The 25,390-nt window shown below is 48.6% G+C and overlaps 1 protein-coding gene across 2 annotated transcripts in view; it reads left to right on the top strand.

Moving 5' to 3' along the window:
• LOC141106239 (mannose-binding protein C-like) overlaps positions 1-18,799 on the top strand; it is a 188,021-nt gene extending 169,222 nt beyond the window's left edge. For both annotated transcript variants that reach the window (XM_073596853.1, XM_073596854.1), the window contains one exon: positions 18,335-18,799. In XM_073596853.1, the coding sequence (XP_073452954.1) occupies positions 18,335-18,720 (386 nt within the window). In that variant the 3' untranslated portion in view covers positions 18,721-18,799. The remainder of the gene's footprint in view (positions 1-18,334) is intronic.
• Positions 18,800-25,390: the final 6,591 nt, after the last annotated feature.

The raw sequence follows: 25,390 nt of genomic DNA on the forward strand, positions 1-25,390 counted from the left end.
TCTCAGGTAAGTGGAGCATAAAATATAATCTTGAGGGATCCTTCTTAGTAGCTAGATCACCAGGTTCCCAGAGCCCTCAGGACAGAGAACCGTGGTCCTTTAAACCAGTGTGATACAACAAGAATGACCATAATGTTCTATGCCCACCTGTAAGACTGCAGGTGAGCGAGATGGCATAGCACCTGGGGAAATGCCAGCTCTAAGCGACGGCATCCACCCAAGAGCGCCTACCCTATACTGGTTCAGGCCCAAAGAGGACATTTTATGGGATGAAACCAGAGTTCCCAGAGGAAACGCGAGATACCAGGGTTAACCTCCCTATAGATAGTCCAGATGGAAGTGCCTGCAACTGCAAGAGGAGGTCTCCACTTAAGCCGTGTACACACGAGCGGAATGTCCGACAGAAAAAGTCCAACGGAAGCTTTTCATCGTCTATTCTGATCGTGTGTATGCCTCATCTGACTTTTTTTTTCGAAAATTCTGACGGACCTAGAAATGGAACATGTTCTAAATATTTCCGACAGAACCAATTCCTATCGGGAAAACCGCTCGTCTGTATGCTGTTCCAACGGACCAAAAACAACGCATGCTTTGAAGCAAGTACTAGACGGAAGCTATTGGCTACTGGCTATTGAACTTCCCTTTACTAGACCCGTCGTAAGTGTTGTACGTCACTGTGTTCTTGACGGTCAGACTTTGGTTTGACCGTGTGTAGGCAAGACCGCTTGAATCAAATTCTGTCAGAGTTCTGTCGGAGAAACCTTCGGAGTTTATTCCGACGGCAAAAACGGTTGTGTGTACACGGCAATAGTCATAACTTCCGTCATCAGATGAGATCGGGTGCATTTAGGGTGCTGTGGCCGTAGACCAGCATTCCTACCTGGGTCACCCTTGTATTTCACAGAAAGGGCTCTCTTCCTGTCTGCTACGCCTCCGCCCTAAGAACAGGTCCCCTGTGGGCGGGATATCACACAGTCTTGGACATGCTGTTCGTCACCCACCACTTGGGGGCTGCCCATCCTCTTACTGACCATACATCAATGTGTGTCTGCAATTGTGTCAGACAATATTCTGAGATGCACGACACTGGTATAAATGCCAGAGTAGTTCATTTTCCTACGATGAAAACAATCACAGGTCCCTTTCAGAAGAGAGTTCATTCTCCTAAGCATGGAATCCAACAATAACCCTCCATCTCCCAAGACTAGGCGGGTAAGTCTGGATATGTGGAAAAAAACTGGGTCTGGTGGGAACAGAGGGTACTGAACCAAAGCCTTCCGAGAAGCTGGACCCTAGTCTTACCTGGCTTCCATTGGACCTAATGGACAGGAATGCCCTTTCCCACTGCTCTGGCCTTGGTCGTGGAGCAAGAATGTTTTTCTTGTCCTTCTGAAACCACCTCCTCCAGAGAAATTTTGTAATGAGGGGGCCTACTGGATTCACCATCCAGGCCTTCTCCCACTTCTTAACAAGTGTTCTAGAAACCTTTGTATCTTACTAGGGTCTGGTCAACCTTAACACTCTGTGATGCCATCCAGGGGGCCTCTCCTTAAAATCGGGCCCTGGTCACCAGAAATCCCCTGTTTAGTTTCCTATATCAAGTGCATACAGGTTATGTGGCCATCAGGCACCATCTGGCCAGCAACCCTGTAACATCAAAACACTAGTGAAACATGCAGGGTGCTAGCTTGGTTGGGATTCAAACTCATGACCTCAGTGTTTAAGGCACAGTTTAGGTGCAACATCTTTAATGTGAGCTCTTTTTCTTCACTGATTGTGGGTCGCCCCAGACAACCTGAAGACCCTTGCCTGGAGATTTTAGGTGAGCTGGTTTGTTGGTCCTACACAGGCAAAGTTTTCACTGCAGTGCCTATAGTGCAGACTCTGTGTGAGCTGACCCCTCTGGTCATGAGTGCACGCTACCCAGCCAATGTGCCAGGTATATCACCAGCCTGTGTTTGGGGCATTCAAGATACCTCACACAAACACAGGGAGAACCCACAATTTGATGCAAGTACTGGAATGTTGGGGGATCTGAACTAACCACCCAGTGTTGCCAGGCAGAAGTGTCAGCCACCCAGGCCTTTGCCCCTGGATAGACACCCCAGAGTCACCAGGAGACCACTCAGGGAACTGACTCTCAGCCCTATTGAATCAGTGACCCCAGAGCTGAAGCGTAACCCGCTGAGCCACTGCATAAAGTGACTTGTCAAAGGTCGAAAGGGGCTGACATGAGGATAAGATCCCATGTCTCTAGGGATGAGCTTCGAGTTCGAGTCGAACTCATGTTCGACTCGAACATTGGCTGTTCGCAAGTTCACCGAACAGCGAACAATTTGGGGTGTTCGCGGCAAATTCGAATGCCGCGGAACACCCTTTAAAAGTCTATGGGAGAAATCAAAAGTGCTAATTTTAAAGGCTAATATGCAAGTTATTGTCATAAAAAGTGTTTGGGGACCTGGGTCCTGCCCCAGGGGACATGGATCAATGCAAAAAAAAGTTTTAAAAACCCCCGAACCAAAATTAAAAAAAAAAAAATGACGTGGGAGTCCCCCTAAATTCCATACCAGGCCCTTCAGGTCTGGTATGGATATTAAGGGGAACCCCGGCCAAAATTTAAAAAAAAAAATGACGTGGGGTTCCCCCTAAATTCCATACCAGACCCTTCAGGTCTGGTATGGATTTTAAGGGGAACCCCGCACCAAAAAAAAAAAAAAAAAACGGCGTGGGGTCCCCCCAAAAATCCATACCAGACCCTTATCCGAGCAGGCAACCTGGCAGGCCGCAGGAAAAGAGGGGGGGACGAGAGTGCGGCCCCCCCTCCCTCCTGAACCGTACCAGGCCACATGCCCTCAACATTGGGAGGGTGCTTTGGGGTAGCCCCCCAAAACACCTTGTCCCCATGTTGATGAGGACAAGGGCCTCATCCCCACAACCCTGGCCGGTGGTTGTGGGGGTCTGCGGGCGGGGGGCTTATCGGAATCTGGAAGCCCCCTTTAACAAGGTGACCCCCAGATCCCGGCCCCCCCCTGTGTGAAATGGTAAGGGGGTACATAAGTACCCCTACCATTTCACAAAAAAAGTGTCAAAAATGTTAAAAATGACAAGAGACAGTTTTTGACAATTCCTTTATTTAAATGCTTCTTCTTTCTTCTATCTTCCTTCATCTTCTGGTTCTTCTGGTTCTTCTGGCTCTTCTGGTTCTTCCTCCGGCGTTCTCGTCCAGCATCTCCTCCGCGGCGTCTTCTATCTTCTTCTCCTCGGGCCGCTCCGCACCCATGGCATAGGGGGGAGGCTCCCGCTCTTCTCTTCTTCTTTTCTTCTCTTCTGTTCTTCTTCATTTTCTTCTCCGGGCTGCTCCGCAATCCATGCTGGCATGGAGGGAGGCTCCCGCTGTGTGACGGCGCTCCTCGTCTGACAGTTCTTAAATAACGGGGGGCGGGGCCACCCGGTGACCCCGCCCCCCTCTGACGCACGGTGACTTGACGGGACTTCCCTGTGGCATTCCCCGTGACATCACAGGGAAGTCCCGTCAAGTCACCGTGCGTCAGAGGGGGGCGGGGTTCACCGGGTGGCCCCGCCCACCCGGTTATTTAAGAACTGTCAGACGAGGAGCGCCGTCACACAGCGGGAGCCTCCCTCCATGCCAGCATGGATTGCGGAGCGGCCCGGAGAAGAAAATGAAGAAGAACAGAAGAGAAGAAAAGAAGAAGAGAAGAGCGGGAGCCTCCCCCCTATGCCATGGGTGCGGAGCGGCCCGAGGAGAAGAAGATAGAAGACGCCGCGGAGGAGATGCTGGACGAGAACGCCGGAGGAAGAACCAGAAGAGCCAGAAGAACCAGAAGAACCAGAAGATGAAGGAAGATAGAAGAAAGAAGAAGCATTTAAATAAAAGGAATTGTCAAAAACTGTCTCTTGTCATTTTTAACATTTTTGACACTTTTTTCGTGAAATGGTAGGGGTACTTATGTACCCCCTTACCATTTCACACAGGGGGGGGGCCGGGATCTGGGGGTCACCTTGTTAAAGGGGGCTTCCAGATTCCGATAAGCCCCCCGCCCGCAGACCCCCACAACCACCGGCCAGGGTTGTGGGGATGAGGCCCTTGTCCTCATCAACATGGGGACAAGGTGTTTTGGGGGGCTACCCCAAAGCACCCTCCCAATGTTGAGGGCATGTGGCCTGGTACGGTTCAGGAGGGAGGGGGGGCCGCACTCTCGTCCCCCCCTCTTTTCCTGCGGCCTGCCAGGTTGCGTGCTTGGATAAGGGTCTGGTATGGATTTTTGGGGGGACCCCACGCCGTTTTGTTTTTTTTTTGGCGCGGGGTTCCCCTTAAAATCCATACCAGACCTGAAGGGTCTGGTATGGAATTTAGGGGGAACCCCACGTCATTTTTTTTTTTAAATTTTGGCCGGGGTTCCCCTTAATATCCATACCAGACCTGAAGGGTCTGGTATGGAATTTAGGAGGACTCCCACGTCATATTTTTTTTTTAATTTTGGTTCGGGGTTCCCCTTTGGGGAATTCCCATGCCGTTTTTATCAATGAACTTCTATGTGTATTGTCGGCAATGCAATAGCCGCGGGTAGTTTTAAATGAGTTTTTTCCTTCAAAACGTCATTTTGCTGTCAGACTGTTCTAAACACAGGAAACATGCGCCCCTTTACAGGCATACTATAGACAATCCCCAGGTACGAAATTTAAAGGGATATTACACTTTTATTGTTTGACTTTAAGCATTATTAAAATCACTGCTCCTGAAAAAACGGCCGTTTTTAAAACTTTTTTTTGCATTGATCCATGTCCCCTGGGGCAGGACCCAGGTCCCCAAACACTTTTTATGACAATAACTTGCATATAAGCCTTTAAAATTAGCACTTTTGATTATTCATGTTCGTGTCCCATAGACTTTAACGGTGTTCGCATGTTCGAACGAACTTTTTTCCTGTTCGCATGTTCTGGTGCGAACCGAACAGGGGGGTGTTCGGCTCATCCCTACATGTCTCCAGGCAGACTGCCATGGCTGCATTGGTTGTGAGCCATGACTGCCTCACCATTGTTTCTTTTCAGCGGCCAGCCTCGTGTTTTACCAAACAGTGTTATTTCAGCCACACCTACTCCATACACCTAGTACAAGAAGGAGAAAAAAAAAACTTTACCCTTCACCCAGTCCCTACTGGTTACAAGGGGGAAAAACACTGAAAAGGATGTGCATAGAAGTACAAACACTTCAGGCTTACCTGTGAGGTGCCGGGGCCTGCTTCCACTGCCTGTGCAGGTGTTGCAGAGGAGTCCATCCTACCCCTTTGGTGGTCCACTGCTGGGTCTTCCCCTTTTGAACACAAGACCCACAGGGATGCCAAGCAGAAGTTCTCACCTCTAAGCCACTGAGCTGCCACATGTCCAGCAGGAGGTGCAGGTGCTGTGCAGTACCTACATCACGAACGGCTTTCCCTCATTGGGATTTGAACTCAGGTCCCCAGCAGACCAGTCAGAGCCCTTAGCCTCTGAGCTACAATCCATGCTCCCTGTTTGCACCATATGGAGACTGTAACCAGCATCTCCGGCGCCCGTTGATGATGTCATATGCCCCGGAAGTGATGCCGGCCCCACGCTTATGGGGCCGACATCACAGTGGTCCTGGCTGTCCCCAGGAACAGAGAACGGGGGACAGCAGTACTCACCCACTCCCCCAGTAAAGGCTCTGGTGCTTTTGTGAAATTAAATATGGAAACCTCCAGTCCCCCCTTTCCCCCCGGAGGGGTGACCGGCAGGAAAGGGTATGGTACCCTACTATCGCTGGTGAGGCACAGTCTGGGGCTGTGGGATTTACCACCCGCCCAACTGGCAGGCAACCCCGTTTGTGAGGTAGTCAGAGCCCTGGGACCCCCCCTCCACCAGCCAGACCTGTAAGGACCCCCCCCCCGGGAAAGCATATGGAACCACCAGCCCCCGAGTCCCATGTGCCTCCTCTCCTCCAACCACCACAGGTAACCCCACCTGTGGAGCTGCAGGTGACACGCTCCTGTTGTAAAAAGGATGGTCTTGCCTCTGGGAACTCCAGCCGCCTGTGCAACCTTTCCAGGTCCCCATCAGCCAAGGCCTGGCCCGCCTTCAGCATCCGTGGCTGGAACTGGAAGCCGCGAATCACGTAGAGGTGCACACCCCCCGCCGGAAGTTATGTCACCCGCTATACGGCCCTGCTGTGAGCTCCAGAAGGGAGGAGCCGAGGTCTCTCATAGGTGGCTGTCCTTAAAGACGATATGGGAAAAAATCCAATGACATAAAAAGGTTCTAAAATACCAAGAGCAATATAGTAAAGAGGACCTCAAATTTGACCTGACTATCACTATCAGACTCCTACTTACCAGACCGGTGAGTCCGCTTGGGCAGAGAGTAGGCTCCCTTACGCGTCCGACTCGCGGCCCCTGGTAAGGTAACAGGAAACACAGGAGTGCGGAGTGGTATGAGAGCCTGTGAACTAGAGTCCAGATGCTGGTGGAATAGCAGTCTATGAACAGCAGGTGCAGGCTGGAACACAGGCGATGAGACTGAGCAGGATGGTCAGGAGACAGGCTGGGTTCGGCAACAGACTGGCAGCAAGGTACAATAGGAGCAGGCAGAAGCGGAGTCAAACAGGCCAAGGTCAGGTACAGGCAGCAAACAGGGGAATCCAAGGGCAATCCGGGTCGTCAGGAGATCAGGTAAACAGGAAGACAAGACAGGAAACAGGAAGCTGATGATCAGGCAGCACTGAACAGAGTGCCTGACAAACTTAAATAGGCCGGCTTGCTCACAGGCACTCCCTCTGGTGGCCAATCCCATGACCAGCAAGGTGAGCTCTCTGACATTCACCCACTTTGCAGGAAACTTTTGTTTATTATATGGGTATCTTCCATTATTTATAATCAATTATTCTTGTAGTGGTTGTCATAGATCATACAACTAAATGTGTTTCTTGGATTCAAAACATTCCGCTTCTTCAGGAGCTAAAGGGTCAAGTTGCTCTGAAACAATTAAAATCAATCTATTAAAAACCATATACAGTATCTCACAAAAGTGAGTACACCCCTCACATTTTTGTAAATATTTTATTATATCTTTTCATGTGACAACACTGAAGAAATGACACTTTGCTACAATGTAAAGTAGTAAGTGTACAGCTTGTATAACAGCAGGGCTGTTTTTCTCAGAGAATAGGTGCAGGAACTCTCCCTCCCCTAGCCAAATTCCCACCCCCAAACATACCTTCCTTAGGGTAGATAAGTACAGCGGCACCAAATAATGGTAATAAGTAGAAAATACCCCTTTCCCAGTTTTCATCTCTGCACAAATCTCCCCCTTTCCCACCTCTCCTCTTCACAAATCTCCCCCTTTCCCAGTTCTCCTCTCTTCACAAATCTCCCTCTTTCCCACCTCTCCTCTCTGCACAAATTATCCCCTCTCCTCTCTGCTAAACCCCCAGCTCTCCTCTCTGCACAAATTACCCCCCCACATCTACTTTCTGCTACCCCCCCACCTGTCCACTCTGCTAAAATCCCCCCTCACCTCTCCTCTCTGCTAAAATCCCCCCCTCTCCGCTCTCCTGAAATCCCCCCTCACCTCTCCTATCTGCTAAAATCCCCCTCACCTCTCCTCTCTGCTAAAATCCCCCTCACCTCTCCTCTCTGCTAAAATCCCCCGTCACCTCTCCTCTCTGCTAAAATCCCCTGTCACCTCTCCTCTTTGCTACAATCCCCCCACCTCTCCTCTCTGCTAAAATCCCCCCACCTCTCCTCTCTGCTAAAATCCCCTCACCTCTTCTCTGCTACCCCCCCACCACTCTGCTGAAATTCCCCCAACCTCTCTTCTGAAATCCCCCCACCTCTCCTCTCAGCTAAAATCCCCCCAACCTCTCTGCTGAAATACCCCCTCCTCTCCTCTCTGCTAAAATGCCCCCCCACCTCTCCGCTAAAATCCTGTCAACCTCTCTGCTCAGCCCCCCACCTCTCCTCTGCTAAACCCCCCCCTTCACCACTCTGCTAAAATCATCCCCAGCTTTCCTTTGCTAAACCCCCCCCCACTCCAGTTCTCCTCTCTTCACAAATCTCCCTCTTTCCCACCTCTCCTCTCTGCACAAATTATCCCCTCTCCTCTCTGCTAACCCCCCAGCTCTCCTCTCTGCACAAATTACCCCCCCCACATCTACTTTCTGCTACCCCCCCACCTGTCCACTCTGCTAAAATCCCCCCTCACCTCTCCTCTCTGCTAAAATCCCCCCCTCTCCGCTCTCCTGAAATCCCCCCTCACCTCTCCTATCTGCTAAAATCCCCCTCACCTCTCCTCTCTGCTAAAATCCCCCGTCACCTCTCCTCTCTGCTAAAATCTCCCCACCTCTCCTCTCTGCTAAAATCTCCCCACCTCTCCTCTCTGCTAAAATCCCCCCACCTCTCCTCTCTGTTAAAATCCCCTCACCTCTTCTCTGCTACCCCCCCCACCACTCTGCTGAAATTCCCCCAACCTCTCTTCTGAAATCCCCCCACCTCTCCTCTCGGCTAAAATCCCCCCAACCTCTCTGCTGAAATACCCCCTCCTCTCCTCTCTGCTAAAATGCCCCCCTACCTCTCCGCTAAAATCCTGCCAACCTCTCTGCTCAGCCCCCCACCTCTCCTCTGCTAAACCCCCTCTTCACCACTCTGCTAAAATCATCCCCAGCTTTCCTTTGCTAAACCCCCCCCCCACTCCAGCTCTCCTCTCTGCTAAAATTTTTCCCCAGCTCTCTTCATTGCCCCCCCTCCCGTGCAGTGGCGGCTGGTGAAGTTTTAAGATGGGGGGCGCCAGACCCCGCCCTTCCTTTTTGACCCCTCCCACTTGGTGAAAATGGGAGTGGTTTCAACAAAATAGTGGGCATGGCTCTAAGGTGGTGTGGTTAGCATCTGAGATGAATGAGGGATGGAGGGAGAGAGGGATGGAGGGACAGCAGGCCCAGATCCTACACAACAATAGAAATATGTGTATTCTAGAAAGTTTAACAATCAGCAGATAAAGATATTCCAAACACCTGGTGTTAGCACTTCAATCATCCCGGCACCATGGTTGTTATGGTGTCAGGATAATTGAAGCGCATTAATTCTATTATTACATTGTAATATAAAATGAAATCATTCAACTCACCATAATGCAGAATCAGTGGGAGCCCTGAGCGTGTCACTAGCCACGTCACCTGCCACCAGATGCCATCAGGTGTCCCCAGTGGAATCCGTCCTTACATGCAGCCTGTGTCCCATAAAATGCAGCCTGTGTCACATAAAATACAGCCTGTGTCCCACCAAATGCAGCCTGTGTCCCACCAAATGCAGCCTGTGTCCCACTAAATGCAGCCTGTGTCCCACTAAATGCAGCCTGTGTCCCACAAAATACAGCCAGCCTGTGTCCCCCAAATGCAGTCTGTGTCTTACCAAATGCAGCCTGTGTCTCACCAAATGCAGCCTGTGTCTCACCAAATGCAGCCTGTGTCTCACCAAATGCAGCCTGTGTCCACCAAATGCAGCCTGCGCCCACCAAATGCAGCCTGTGTCCACCAAATGCAACCTTGCCTGTGTCCACCAAATGCAGCCTTGCCTGTGTCCACCAAATGCAGCCTTGCCTGTGTCCCCCAATGCAGTCTTGCCTGTGTCCCCCAATGCAGCCTTGCCTGTGTCTCCCAATGCAGCCTTGCATGTGTCCCCCAATGTAGCCTTGCCTGTGGCCCCAATGCAGCCTTGCCTGTGTCCCCCAATGCAGCCTTGCCTGTGTCCCCCAATTCAGCATTGCCTGTGTCCCCCAATGCAGCCTTGCCTGTGTCCCCCAATGCAGCCTTGCCTGTGTCCCCCAATGCAGCCTTGCCTGTGTGCCCCAATGCAGCATTGCCTGTGTCCCCCAATGCAGCCTTGCCTGTGTCCCCCAATGCAGCCTTGCCTGTGTCCCCCAATGCAGCCTTGCCTGTGTCCACCAATGCAGCCTTGCCTGTGTCCACCAAATGCAGCCTGTGTCCACCAAATGCAGCCTTGACTGTGTCCACCAAATGCAGCCTTGCCTGTGTCCCCCAATGCAGCCTTGCCTGTGTCCCCCAATGCAGCCTTGCCTGTGTCTCCCAATGCAGCCTTGTCTGTGTCCCCCAATGCAGCCTTGCCAGTGTCCCCCAATGCAGCCTTGCCAGTGTCCCCTAATGCAGTCTTGCCTGTGTCCCCCAATGCAGCCTTGCCTGTGTCCCCCAATGCAGCCTTGCATGTGTCCCCCAATACAGCCTTGCCTGTGTCCCCCAAAGCAGCATTGCATCTGTCCCCCAATGCAGCCTGTGCAGCCCCCCCCCTGTTCTCCACGGGAGCACAGCGGTAGTGTACTACTTACCTTGCCGTTGTCCTCTCCAGCGGTGTCTTCTTCATACTTCCTGTTTCCTTTCTCTCGGGCGCAATGGGAGATGTCAATCAAACCTTCCGGCTGTAGTAACATATACTACGATCGCCGGGCGGAAGCTAATCTGCGCGTCGGAAAGCGCCGCAAGGCGGGCTCAACGCCCGCAAATGCAGCGCCACGTCTGCAATCTCGTGACTGCATAGACATGGTGCTTCCCCTTAGTGCAATGTGTCCGGCGTCACACTGTGTCCGGCATCCGCACACAGTGCACTTAAGGACCTTTTATTGTTTTTTTTTTTTTTTAAAGGGCCAGTATTAAAAAAAAATTTTTTTGACTTTTTTTGGGGGGACTGCCTGGAGGGGGGGCGGCGCCCATGCGCCCCCTATGGACAGGCCGCCACTGCCCCCTTCCCTCACACACTGCAAGGATGGATACATTTTACACTTATTTATAACAGTAAACTGAGTTTATATAGTGAAATACAGTACTTAGAACTCCGTCTGACTGTTTAGATGTTGAATTTTAAAAACAGTCAACTTCTGTCAGATTAGCAAACCTGTGAGATGAGCAGGCTTGCCGCTGCTTTTAAAATTCAACATCTAAACAGTCAGATGGAGTTCTAATTACTGTATTTCACTATATAACCTCAGTTTACTGTTATAAATAAGTGTAAAATGCAAAACTCTGGTGGGAGTAACAAGATATCCCCTTGCCCCCTTCTCAGTGTATCCTTACTGTGGAGGAGTGCGGGGTGTAACAAGATGGCGGCGGCACGGAACGTCACTTCTGTTACACAATCTGACGGGTTGCCGAATCTGACGAAACACCCCGACTCAGCCAGACAGGAACCCGAGGAGAGAGACAGTTTTCCCCCAAATGCTGCATCAGAGCTGTCTTCTGGCAACACAGGGCATAGGATGGTGGATAACTCCTGTGAGGACTGCGGCCACATCTGTGAAGTAAGCAGTCAGGGATTACCCATTGCTGTCTCTGAAGTTCACATGCTACATCTGACAGCGGGCGGCAGAGCGATATTCAGCTGTCAGGGATACTGTAGCTGGAACTATAGAGTCAGCATTGGAAAATGCGGCAGACTGCCTGTTTACTCCACAGCCAGTGGCTGCAGTTCCCACAGTAGTTACACATCCATGACAAATAGTCCCACTTGAAGCTACCAGTGTCAATTAGCAGAGGTGAGGGAAAAAGAATTCTCACACATTTTGACAGCAAAAAGCCCTGGGGTGTGCCTGGGCATTAGCCCTGTGCGCACGCCTATGACAGAGTGTGTACTGGACACTCCCCAGAAGCATAGTTTCCTGCTTGTGTGATTGACTCATCAATTTTCCCAGAAGTCTGCCTAAGATACAAGTCAGATTCCAGGCATCCCCTGCAACAAAAATGTCATTTTTGGTGAGATACTTCCAATAGGAACATGTCTAAAGGGATACAGGCCCAGTAGATTCCTCATTAATGCCCTGCAGCTGCACACCTGACAGTTAATTGTTAAACCACTCCCATTAGACCCATTCAGTACAGAGGCACAGACAAACACACATGGATTACTTCAGAATAACAAAAGCACCTTGCCCCCATGTTGATGAGGACAAGGGCCCCTTCCCGACAACCCTGGCCGTTGGTTGTCGGGGTCTGCGGGCGGGGGGCTGGGAGCGGAATCTGGAAGCCATCTTTAATAAGGGGACCCCCAGATCCCGGCCTCCCACCCTATGTGAATGAGTATGGGCTACATCGTACCCCTACCCATTCACCTGGGGGGAAAAAAGTGTCAATAAAAAAACACACTAGACAGGTTTTTAAAGTAATTTATTAGGCAGCTCCGGGGGTCTTCTTCCGATTTCAGGGGTCTCTTCCAACTTCTCCGCTCTCTTCTCCCACTCTCGGGTGTCTTCTCCCACTCTCCGATTCTTTTCCCGCTCTCTGGTGCCTTCTCCAGTGCCTTCTGACGGGCTCCTCCGCTATCTTCTTCCAGCACTTTTACTAGCGTTGGCCTGGTCTTCTCCGTCGTCTTCCTCCCTCTTCTCTTCTTCCGATGTTGATACAATGCTCTCTCCCGCTGTAATGCCATGTGCGCGGTGCACAACCATTTATATAGGCATGGGGCGTAGTCAGCGAGTGATGTCACCCGATGACCCCACCCCTTTATGACATCACAGCCCGGGGCATGATGGGACTCTGATGTCATATGGGGGTGGGGTCACCCTTTTTAAAGGGGGCTCCCAGATTCCGATAAGCCCCCCACCCGCAGACCCCAACAACCAATGGCCAGGGTTGTCGGGAAGGGGCCCTTGTCCTCATCAACATGGGGGCAAGGAGCTTTGGGGCGGGGGGGCCGCAGGGCGCCCCCCTGCCCCAAAGCACCCACCCCCCCATGTTGAGGGCATGTGGCCTGGTACAGCTCAGGAGGGAGGGGGGCGCTCGCTCGTCCCCACCCCCTTTCCTGACCAGCCAGGCTGGTGCTTAGATAAGGGTCTGGTATGGATTTGGGGGGGACCCCACGCCGCATTTTCGGCGTGGGTTTCTCCTTAAAAACCATAGCAGACCGAGGGGCCTGGTATGCTTATGAAGGGGGAACCCATGCCATTTTTTTTCTTAAAAAAAAGATGGCGTGGAGTTTCCCTTTATGCACAAGTCGCATGCCAAAGTCGGATCAGTTAATACGGAATCCAACTTTTATCCGACTTCAGAAAAAAAGTAGTGCAGGAATTACTTTGAGTCGGTACGACTTAAAGTTGTGCTAATATGAATGGTATTCATTCACAATCATGGAGAATGACTTGTCATGCGATTTTGCAGTCCAAAATCGTGGGACAAATCGTATAAGTGTGAAAGGGGGCTAAATCGTGGTTGAAGTCAGGCTTTAAGTTGCACCACTTTAAATCATACCTGGTGTAATCGCAGGCATAACAAATAATGATTATTGTCAGGGCTTTTTTTCAGCCGGTGTTCTGACATATAGTGTCCTCCTATCAGATAGTGTCCGCCCCGTACTGCGCAGGTGCAGCGCCTGCGCAGTACAGAGCAGCAGGAGATGCCGAAAATGTCCGAAGTTGATCAGCTGACCATCAGCTGTACACGGCGCTCGGCCACGCTTCGGGCACGGCCTCGCTGCGCTCGGCAACTATTTATTCTAACTCTATGTCCACTTGGATAGTAGGGAATGATCCTGGACATAGGGTAAGAATAAATGCGCAGACGCCGTGTACAGCTGACGATCAGCTGTTGAACTTCGGAGACTTTCGGCGTCTCGTTTGTCCTCCGTACTGCGCCTGCGCAGTACAGGGCGGACACTTCTGGATAGGGGACTGTATTCGACAAGACACCGGAACTCAACGGAACTGCGTTCCGGAACCTCTGGCAGCCCTCTCCTTTCCAGGGAGTGACATGTCTGCTGTCTGCACGATAATCAGATGCATGTCTCCCGTCCCTGCAGCTGCCTGTCTCAATCACACACAGCAGAACGAAGCTGTCTCCTCCCCCTCCTCTTTCTCATTCAGCTCTGTATATACAAGAGGGGGAGCAGGAACACACGCTGACCTCAGCTCTGTACAAACCTTTCTATGCTTTATAGATAGACATGGAGGAGGGGGGGAGAGTGGCTGGGATTGGGAAGGAGGAAACAAAAACGATGTACACTTGGTGGAGTGATTGGGGGATTAGGAGGATATGTGCTTTGGTATGAGAAAGGACATATGCTAGAAATCAGTGTGGGATTAATTTGAAACTTGACAGCCCCTTCAAGCACTAGCCCCCCTCTCCCCCCAGCACATTTCCAATCCCCCCTTCCAGCACTAGCTCCCCTCTCCCCCCAGCACATTTCCAACCCCCCCTTCCAGCACTAGCCCCCCCTCTCCCCCCAGCACATTTCCAACCCCCCCCTTCCAGCACTAGCCCCCCTCTCCCCCCAGCACATTTCCAACACCCCCCCTTCCAGCACTAGCCCCCCTCTCCCCCAGCACATTTCCAACCCCCCCCCTTCCAGCACTAGCCCCCCTCTCCCCCAGCACATTTCCAACCCCCCCTTCCAGCACTAGCGCCCCTCTCTCCCCAGCACATTTCCAACCCCCCCTCTAGCACTAGCTACCCCTCCCCCCAGCACATTTCCAAAACCACTTCCAGCACTAGTCCCCCCCCCTTCCAGCACTAGCCCTCTCCCCCTCCCCCTTCCAGCACTAGCCCTCTCCCCCTCCCCCTTCCCCCTCCAGCACTAGCCCCCCCCCCCTTCCAGCACTAGCCCTCTCCCCCCTCCCCCTTCCAGCACTAGCCCTCTCCCCCCTCCCCCTTCCAGCACTAGCCCCCCCTGCCTTCCAGCACTAGCCCTGCCCCCTTCCAGCACTAGCCCTCTCCCCCTTCCCCCTTCCAGCACTAGCCTTCCCTTCCAGCACTAGCCCCCCCTTGCAGCACTAGCCCTCCCCCCCTTTTCCAGCACTAGCTCCTCTTCCAGCACTAGCCCCCCCTTCCAGCACTAGCCCCCCTTCCCTTTGCAGCACTAGCCCCCCTTCCAGCACTAGCCCCCCCTTCCAGCACTAGCCTTCTCTCCCCCCCTCTTCCAGCACTAGCCCTCTCCCCCCCTTCCAGCACTAGCCCTCCCCCCTTCCAGCACTAGCCCTCTCTCCCCCCCCTTCCAGCACCAGCCCTCTCCCCCCCTTCCAGCACTAGCCCTCTCCCCCCCCCTTCCAGCACCAGCCCTCTCCCCCCTCTTCCAGCACTAGCCCTCTCCCCCCCCTTCCAGCACTAGCCCTCCCCCCCCCCCTTCCAGCACTAGCCCTCTCGCCCCCCCTTCCAGCACTAGCCCTCTCCCTCCCAGATATTCTCCTTCTCACAGACGGCATGATCATGGCATCTGGAACCCCGAGAGATGGAGGACATTTACCTTGGAGGCCCACACAAGCTCCTGCTTGACAAGTTAGTGGCCAGAACTTGTTCCAGCACTGGGCTCCAGGACTCAGCCCAGATTCATGGGACACTGGGATTTTGTTTAAATCTGAGGAAAGGACCATTAAAACTGGGACAGTGTGGAGGTTTGAATTTGGATTAGAAAGGGGGAAAGAATTTGTGTTTGTGGGGGAAAAGTTTGTACTGGCAGGGGGGATTTATGTGGGAAGATATGTGATGTAACTGGGGAGAGGACTTGTGTAGGAGGGGCTGGGAATAATGAAGACAAGGGGAGAGGAATTGTTCCAGGATGGGGAGCATGTTGTGCTGGAAGGGGAGATTTGGGGGAGAGAATTTGTACTGGGAGGAGGATTTATGCTTGGGGGATGTTGGGTGTGGTATTTTTGCTGGGATGAGGAGCTGTGCTGTGATATGGATTTGTAGGGTGGAAGGAGATTTGTGCTGGGAAGGGGGATTTTTTTTAGGGAGAGCTTTGCAGAGACTGAGTTCATTCAGAGAAAAGTGCACTGTGAAAGTGTGTGGGGGAGGGGGAATATGTGCAGAGAGGCAAAGTTTGTGTGTGTTTAGCAGAGGGGAGAGCATTGTACACAGAGGAGAGCTGGGGGGAACTTGTGATGAAAGGAGAGCTGAGTATGTGTGTGGAGGGTGAGGTCAGCAGAGAGGAGAGCTGGGGGGCTTTGTGATGAGAGGAAAGCTAGGAGAGGATTTGTGATGAGAGGAAAGCTAGGAGGGGTTTTGTGATGAGAGGAGAGCTAGGAGGGGATTTGTGATGAGAGGAGAGCTAGGAGGGGATTTGTGATGAGAGGAGAGCTAGGAGGGGATTTGTGATGAGAGGAGAGCTAGGAGGGGATTTGTGATGAGAGGAGAGCTAGGAGGGGATTTGTGATGAGAGGAGAGCTAGGAGGGGATTTGTGATGAGAGGAAAGCTAGGAGGGGATTTGTGATGAGAGGAGAACAAGGAGGGGATTTGTGATGAGAGGAGAACTAGGAGGGGATTTGTGATGAGAGGAGAGCTAGGAGGGGTTTTGTGATGAGAGGAGAGCTAGGAGGGGATTTGTGATGAGAGGAGAGCTAGGAGGGGATTTGTGATGAGAGGAGAGCTAGGAGGGGATTTGTGATGAGAGGAGAACTAGGAGGGGATTTGTGATGAGAGGAGAACTAGGAGTGGATTTGTGATGAGAGGAGAGCTAGGAGGGGTTTTGTGATGAGAGGAGAGCTAGGAGGGGATTGTGATGAGAGGAGAGCTAGGAGGGGATTTGTGATGAGAGGACAGCTAGGAGGGGATTTGTGATGAGAGGAGAGCTAGGAGGGGATTTGTGATGAGAGGAGAACTAGGAGGGGATTTGTGATGAGAGGAGAACTAGGAGTGGATTTGTGATGAGAGGAGAGCTAGGAGGGGTTTTGTGATGAGAGGAGAGCTAGGAGGGGATTGTGATGAGAGGAGAGCTAGGAGGGGATTTGTGATGAGAGGAGAGCTAGGAGGGGATTTGTGATGAGAGGAGAACTAGGAGGGGATTTGTGATGAGAGGAGAACTAGGAGGGGATTTGTGATGAGAGGAGAACTAGGAGGGGATTTGTGATGAGAGGAGAACTAGGAGGGGATTTGTGATGAGAGGAAAGCTAGGAGGGGCTTTGTGATGAGAGGAAAGCTAGGAGGGGATTTGTGATGAGAGGAGAGCTAGGAGGGGTTTTGTGATGAGAGGAGAGCTAGGAGGGGATTTGTGATGAGAGGAGAACTAGGAGGGGATTTGTGATGAGAGGAGAGCTAGGAGGGGATTTGTGATAAGAGGAGAACAAGGAGGGGATTTGTGATAAGAGGAGAACTAGGAGGGGATTTGTGATGAGAGGAGAACTAGGAGGGGATTTGTGATGAGAGGAGAACTAGGAGGGGATTTGTGATGAGAGGAGAACTAGGAGGGGATTTGTGATGAGAGGAGAACTAGGAGGGGTTTTGTGATGAGAGGAGAGCTAGGAGGGGATTGTGATGAGAGGAGAGCTAGGAGGGGATTTGTGATGAGAGGAGAGCTAGGAGGGGATTTGTGATGAGAGGAGAACTAGGAGGGGATTTGTGATGAGAGGAGAACTAGGAGGGGATTTGTGATGAGAGGAGAACTAGGAGGGGATTTGTGATGAGAGGAGAACTAGGAGGGGCTTTGTGATGAGAGGAAAGCTAGGAGGGGATTTGTGATGAGAGGAGAGCTAGGAGGGGCTTTGTGATGAAAGGAAAGCTAGGAGGGGATTTGTGATGAGAGGAGAACTAGGAGGGGATTTGTGATGAGAGGAGAACTAGGAGGGGATTTGTGATGAGAGGAGAACTAGGAGGAGATTTGTGATGAGAGGAGAACCAGGAGGGGATTTGTGATGAGAGGAGAACTAGGGGGGGCTTTGTGATGAGAGGAGAACTAGGAGGGGCTTTGTGATGAGAGGAAAGCTAGGAGGGGATTTGTGATGAGGAGAGCTGGGGGGGATTTTGGGGAATTTGCCTTATGTGATACACAGTTCTAAGCCTTAACTCATTACAATTTTTTGGCGCCGCTGTAAATCTCTCCTCTAAGGAAGGTGTGGCTGGGGCGAGGTTTGGGTGTGGCTGGGGCGAGGTTTGGGTGGGGTTTGGGCGTGGTTGGGGCAGAGAGTTGGACAGAGAGGGTGAGTTCCTGCACCTTTTCTCTGAGAAAAAAAGCCCTGATTATTGTAAATGGTCTCTGCTCCACACATCACTATTGGCTATCCAGGGCACCTTAATGCCAGAAAAAATATATCTAGTTTATTTAGTTTTTAAAAGAATTTATTTAATCGGGCACGCTTGAAGACAGTGTCAGTATAAGACTGTAGCCACTAATCTCTTTCACTAGCTGTAATTTTATGTGTTTCCAGCAAAATGGGGGGGCACATCTTAGTCAAGTTATTGAAAGGTGTATATAGTCACATGTCATTACATGTCTTTGTTTATGGGTACACTACATCTGATGATTTCTATAGCAAGTTCTATTCTACAAATGTCTAGATTCCCATATCTGTCATGCATTTAATTCATTTTTATTCTTTCAGTTCTGCTGTTTCATGGTGGTAAAGAAGTCGGTGGTAAAGTATTTGTGACTAATGGCCGGAAAGAAAACCATAACAATGCCCAGAATATATGTAAAGAAGCTGGCGGAAGCTTGGCTACTCCAAGAAATGCGGCAGAAAATAATGTTTTACATGGGATAATCAACAATAAGGGAGGGTCAAGTTCAGCTTTCCTAGGTATAACAGATTCACAAGTAGAAGGAACATTCAAGTACTTAACAGGTGAAAAGGTTATTTTTACCAAATGGAGCACAGGACAGCCAGATAACTACATGAACAATGAAGACTGTGTGCATATGTATAACGATGGTTATTGGAATGACATCCCATGTAGTGAGAAGCACCTAGTTATCTGTGAGTTTCAGTAAACCAGATTAAAGCTGTGACAGAATGGCACATTTTATTCTTGCTGTATATCCATAAATAAATAAAGAATCTTTAATTCTACATGTTCATTTTCTAAAGAAATTGTATAAAAATAAGTAAAGCCACTCATGTTCAGAGTTTCGCTACACAGATTTTTACAAATCAAAATGTATGTAGCACTACTCCTGGAGGATCCACTGAAATGTTTTGTGATTTCTCTGCATGCATGAAGATGACACATTTCTCTAACCCAGCACTTACTGACACACCTTGAGGTATTTCAAAGGATTCATTAGGCCAAATATAGCCTAAAAAAATAAAGGATTAACAAGTGCAGTTATACAAACAATCAATAAGACAATAACGTTACTCTGAGAGATATGGTTAAACACTTTCAGTATTCTGACTATCAATAATTAACAGAACATCTGCAAACCAAGAACTTGTCCCATAATCAGAAGTGTCCCCTTGGATTGTAAGCTTGCAGGAGCAGGGCCCTTCTAACCCTCTTGTTCTGAATTGTACTGCTGGTGTATTGTCTCCCTTTATATTGTAAACGCTGCACAAACTGTTGGCGCTATATAAATCCTGTATAGTAATAATAATATCTCTGCCCTAACCCAGTACCAGGGGAGCCCATCGGGGAAAGGAATAACTGGTCCTCAGCCTTACAACTGTATCCTTTTATTCCTTGTAGCTCCACTCCTATCTGCCTCTCTTAAGTTCCACTCAAAACTTTACAAGATCCTGCCAGGCAGGGAAGTGAAATGACCTCTCTTCCTGGAGAACTTAAAGAAGAATTCCACATAAAGGGGCAATAAATGAAGCCCTGCCTACAGTCAAATATCTGTGAAACACTCACAGTCAAAACCCATGAGTTCCAGAAGAGGCTGTGGCAGCATTTAAATGAAACACAACAATCTGATTGAGAAACAACAGGAATCATAGCACAGATCCATAAAGACATAGCTTGACTCGCTTGAAGTGGAGGATCATAAGTGGCTTGCACACAACTGTATGTAAACCAGGTTTTCTCATTCAACATCAGTACCTGACTTTACACATTTTTGAGGGGCACACATTCCGACATATACGATCAGTAATCTTATGGAAAGCTGTCCCAGTGGATGCAGTTATAGTGACAAAAAGGATTCCATTTCTGTATTAATACCCATGTCTTTGAAACTGGATCATCAATCTCGAAGAGGTGTGATGTCAGGTGTCCACACATATTTTGCCATATTATATCTATAGATATAAATATAGATTTTACCAGAGTGATCACATTATTTGCCGTGCTTTTTTATCATGCCATAGACAACCATACTTCAAATCAGTTAAAAAAACGTTTTTTTTTGTTTTTTAACAGTTAAATGCTGAAATGTATATATTTAGGCAGACCTTCACACAAAATATAACATTTTGCACCATTATAACCCTCCCCACTCCACAATATAAAAAAAGCCAACCTTTAAAAAAAAGTAAATTGTATTTACATACAGAATAAAATGTAAGTCTCCTCTTAAAGCCTTCTGGGATACCAGAGTCACCTTTCCCAGGGGGCATCAGCTTTCCCACAGCACTGGAGAAAGGTTTCGGAGCTGTGTCATAATGGACCTGGCTGCAGAAATCAGCAAGAGATTGCTGGCCCCCAATGAAGAAAAAAACAAAGATGGCATTGTGGGATGGTATGTGCAGCTGCAGGGGAGAAAAGGATCATTCAGAATTCATTAGGATTATGTGTATTCTGGATAAACAAGTACCAAAGGTAAGTTGCTTATTGGGAATGATATTCATAAACATGGATGAAGTTCCTCTTTAACATTGCAACATGCCTTTACTGGCAGCGGATATATTTCTCAATCCCTGTGTTTTCCTGAAAATCACTGATATATTTGCACAAAGCATGGTCCTGATCAAAGGTGCATGGTACAACAACACTTTTACAGATAAACTTTCAGATTTCACGACTTATCTTGAATGTAAATTATACGGTAATATCTAGGACATAAAGATAGGTCACCCATTTTGTTGTGAACATTTATTTCCTCATTTTCTTTTTTCCATTACTATCAAGTGTTTATAATAATTTAAATTATAACCAAATTACACAAATGAAATGAGCAATGCCAGTAATGTGGGGGAAAAATGTGTATTTGTAGTGCATTTATGTGTACAGTGTGTGTGTGCAAAACAGTGTATTAACAGTTTAAAATTCAAAGTCTGAAACGGTCTAAAAAAGTCTTATTTGATGGACAACTGGACAGATTGTGGGGTGCTCAGCTCAATGGTGGATTCTGTAATGAGTTTGCTTCAGTCCAAACTGTGGTTAAGGGCATGGCAGCCCACTTTTTTTGGAAAACAAAAATGAAAGTCCACAAGTAATTGCCAGTGCAGGGAAATTTTCATCAGCAAAACATAATGGAAAATGCCAAGTAACCTGGCTCTCCCCTCAGCAGCACCGCTGCTCTTAGCAGTGGCCCCCCAGCTCTTCTGGTTCTCTTGGCTTACTCAGCCTACAGTTACAGCACCCTCAGACTACAACACAATAGTGTCAGCCTGGTCAGTGCAAATGTGCACCTGCTGTTCCCTGCAGCAGGAGTCTACTCCCTGCTAGGGATGGGCCGAACACCCCCCCGTTCGGTTCACACCAGAACATGCAAACAGGCAAAAAATTTGTTTGAACACGTGAACACCATTAAAGTCTATGGGACATGAACATGAAAAACCAAAAGTGCTAATTTTAAAGGCTTATATGCATGGTATTGTCTTAAAAAGTGTTTGGGGACCTGGGATCTGCCCCAGGTGACATGTATCAGTGCAAAAGAAAGTTTTAAACACGGCAGTTTTTTCGGGAGCAGTGATTTTAATAATGCTTAAAGTGAAACAATAAAAGTGTAATATTCCTTTAAATTTCGTACCTGGGGGGTGTCTATAGTATGCCTGTAAAGTGGCGCATGTTTCCCGTGTTTAGAACAGTCTAACAGCAAAATGACATTTCTAAAGGAAAAAAAGTCATTTAAAACTACTCGCGGCTATAATGAATTGTCGGACCCCCATGCCATTTTTTTTTAATTTTGGTGCGGGGTTCCCCTTAATATCCATACCAGACCTGAAGGGCCTGGTATGGAATTTGGGGGGACCCCCACACTTTTTTTTTTTTAATTTTGGTTCGGGGTTCCCTTGTGGGGGAATCTCATGCCGTTTTTATCAATGAACTTTTATGTGTATTGCCGGACTGACAATACATTATAACCGTGAGTAGTTTTAAATGACTTTTTTTCCTTTAGAAATGTCATTTTGCTGTCAGACTGTTCTAAACATGGGAAACATGCGCCACTTTACAGGCATACTATAGACACCCCCCAAAGTATGAAATTTAAAGGAATATTACACTTTTATTGTTTCACTTTAAGCATTATTAAAATCACTGCTCTCGAAAAAATGGCAGTTTTTAAAACTTTTTTTTGCATTGATTCATGTCCCCTGGGGCAGGACCCAGGTCCCCAAACACTTTTTATGAAAATAACTTGCACATTAACCTTTAAAATTAGTACTTTTGATTTCTCCCATAGACTTTTAAAGGGTGTTCCGTGGCTTTCGAATTTGCAGTGAACACCCCAAATTGTTTGCTATTCGGCGAACGGGTGAACAGCCAATGTTCGAGTCGAACTCATGTTCGACCCGAACATAAAGCCCATCCCTACTCCCTGGCCTCTCAAATGAGTTCTCCCGACACCCCAGGCTCTCTCATTCCTCTAATGCCCCGTACACACGGTCGGACTTTGTTTGGACATTCCGACATCAAAATCCTAGGATTTTTGCCAACGGATGTTGGCTCAAACTTGTCTTGCATACACACGGTCACACAAAGTTGTGGGAAAATACGATCGTTCTAAACATGGTGACGTAAAACACGTACGTTGGGACTATAAATGGGGCAGTGGCCAATAGCTTTCATCTCTTTATTTATTCTGAGCATGCGTGGCACTTTTTCCGTCGGATTTGTGTAAACACGATCGGAATTTTCGACAACGGATTTTATTGTCGGAAAATTTTATATCCTGCTCTCAAACTTTGTGTGTCGGAAAATCTGATGGAAAATGTGTGATGGAGCCTACACACGGTCGGAATTTCCGACAACAAGGTCCTATCACACATTTTCCGTCGGAAAATCCGACTGTGTATACGGGGCATAAGACTTAAAGCGGGGGTCCACCTATCTATCGTTTTTTTTTTTGGAGTTCATTCACAAACTTTTCTTCTCATGATTATCTACTCACATGTTCTGTGTAATAAGTCCGCCTGTGTCCGATTTCGTTGTAAAGAATAACTTATAAAATTCACTGAAGGCGGTTTCCATCTTCATTGTGGGCATTTGAAGCCCACAAGCATGTATTTCCTGGATGCGGTGAATGCTGGGAGCAGAGATGTTGTGATGACGCTGTTGCACAATGCATGCTGGGAAGCCTGAGACTAGCTCCCAGGGACTGTGGGAGGTCTGGGAGAGGCTAGAAACACGCCTACTCCCATGGGAGGAAAACCAGGAAGTGCAAAGAAGTTTAGAAAAAAAAAAGGTAATTACGGCGATTTAAATTTTTTTTACACAGCATGTCAGCATCTAGGCAAGGAAGAGAATGCATAGAGATAATGTTCAAAATTTGGGTGGAACCCCGCTTTAAGGATTTCCTCTGCCCTCTGGACTAGCCTAGTTTTCCCGCATTTTCTGGTCTCCTCGACTTGCATGGCCACCTTAACTCTCTCAGTCTCATGGACAAGGAATCTCTCCAAAATGGAGTGCAGTCTCTCGAGTAAAGAACCTCTCCTTTCTCCTGAGTGTAGCACACAGCTTTCTCCGGAGGGGACCCTGAGCCATGGCCAGCTCCTTGCTTATACTGAATGTGCACATCTGTACACTCACACTGCTTACAAGTCACTTAAAAGACCTGGACACAGAATCGAAGGCTTTATCCCACCCAAGGCCCTTTGAAACCTTCAAATTCCAGACCCTAATCCAGGATTACAAATCCAAGAGAAACCCAAATACCCAGTTTTCTCTGCTCAGTACAGACACTCTGGAACCTGTCACTCTACGTTACTGTGAATCCTGTGTGCCTTTTTCCAATACTTTATACTGTGGCAGGGCCTAGCACTGTCACAGTTTATATAGTCAAGGGAAATGAGGCCCTAGTAACAAAGATCGCAGAGGGCACAGATGAAGATTTAACAGGTATTTTGTGGTATTTACATTCTTGGAAACTGAACACCCCAAGTCAGCTAATTTTATGCCACAATTGTTTTGGAAATTAAGAAACATGCTGGTTTGGGGGGGGGGGGGGGGGGGTAAAAGATACATTTGGCTGTGTTTAGCCCTAAAAGCCACCCAGAGAGGCCAAATGCATGTTTTCAGTCAGTGGAACAAAGTCCCCTAGAGGGTAAAAATTTGCATTAAAATTACATTGTGTACAATGGCTAGATGATATGGATAAACCCAAAACACTTTAAAACAATCCAACAATCATTGGAGTTCAGTGGCACCTTAAACTATCTCAAAACAATCCCCAAATCTTTACTGGTCAGTCGTTTTTAAACCCCCCATCATTGGAAGTCAGTGCAACATAAGCCCCCTAAGTCAGTGGCATTTTAAACCCCCCAACCAATCCCACAGCCATTTGTGATCAGTGGCATTATAAACCTCCACCCTCTCCCCTATAATTGGTGAGTCAGTGGTCAGTGGCACTTTAAATCCCCCCAAAACAATTCCACAGTATTTGGTGGTCATCACCCTTTAGGTCCCTTTACAGGCGGATCTACTAGCTCAGTGGGGGATTGCTCCGTTGATCCCTGCTGAGCAGGCAGATGACAGGTCCGTCTCCGCTCACTGTGCAGGGACAGACCTGTCAGAGCCCTGCTGTTCTCTATGGGAGGATCGGATGAAAACGGACAGCGTGTCCATTTTCATGTGATCCCATCCGATCCAATTCGCTGGATGGATGGCGAACGTATGGCCATCTGTCTGTTTTCAGCGGATCTTGTCGGATCGGATGGCAGGCGGGTGACACATTTCTGCTGACATCAGCCAGCCCATACAAGTCAATGAGTGGCCCGCTCAGATCCGACTGAAAAATAAACAGGTGGATCTTTGCGGGTCGATCATATGAAAGGGGCTTAAAAAACCTCTATCCAACCCCCACCTTGAATCGCAGCCTTCTCTTCGGCAGCCTGGAGGGCTTTTCTACTTCACACTTTTGATCAGATTTAAGTAAAGAAAATATCACTGTGATGGCCAATCACAGTGATCAAAAGTTACAGGTGATTAAAAACATGTAAGTATATGACAGCATAATGACATGGACATTCACTGTACTGTTCATTTAAGTACAAGAGACTCCATTTTGCTCTCACTTTTGTGTTCTGTAACCTTCACCTAACACACAGCCACATCTCCTACTAAACGCTCTCTACTCCCCCCTCCCTTCTCAATGTTTTATTTTTGCAATTGTTCTATTTGTTAGTTTTTAATAACATATTTCTAATTGTTAGTTTTTAATGACATCTCACACCACCCCTTTCTTATCTATGTATAAAATAACATGTAATAATACATTTTGACACTGAACGGACATTTTAAACACAGTGATGGAGTCCTGTGAATCTGTTCCTGCAACTGCA

Source organism: Aquarana catesbeiana, linkage group LG08 (genome assembly GCF_042186555.1).
Source record: "Aquarana catesbeiana isolate 2022-GZ linkage group LG08, ASM4218655v1, whole genome shotgun sequence".
Taxonomy (NCBI): Eukaryota; Metazoa; Chordata; class Amphibia; order Anura; family Ranidae; genus Aquarana; species Aquarana catesbeiana.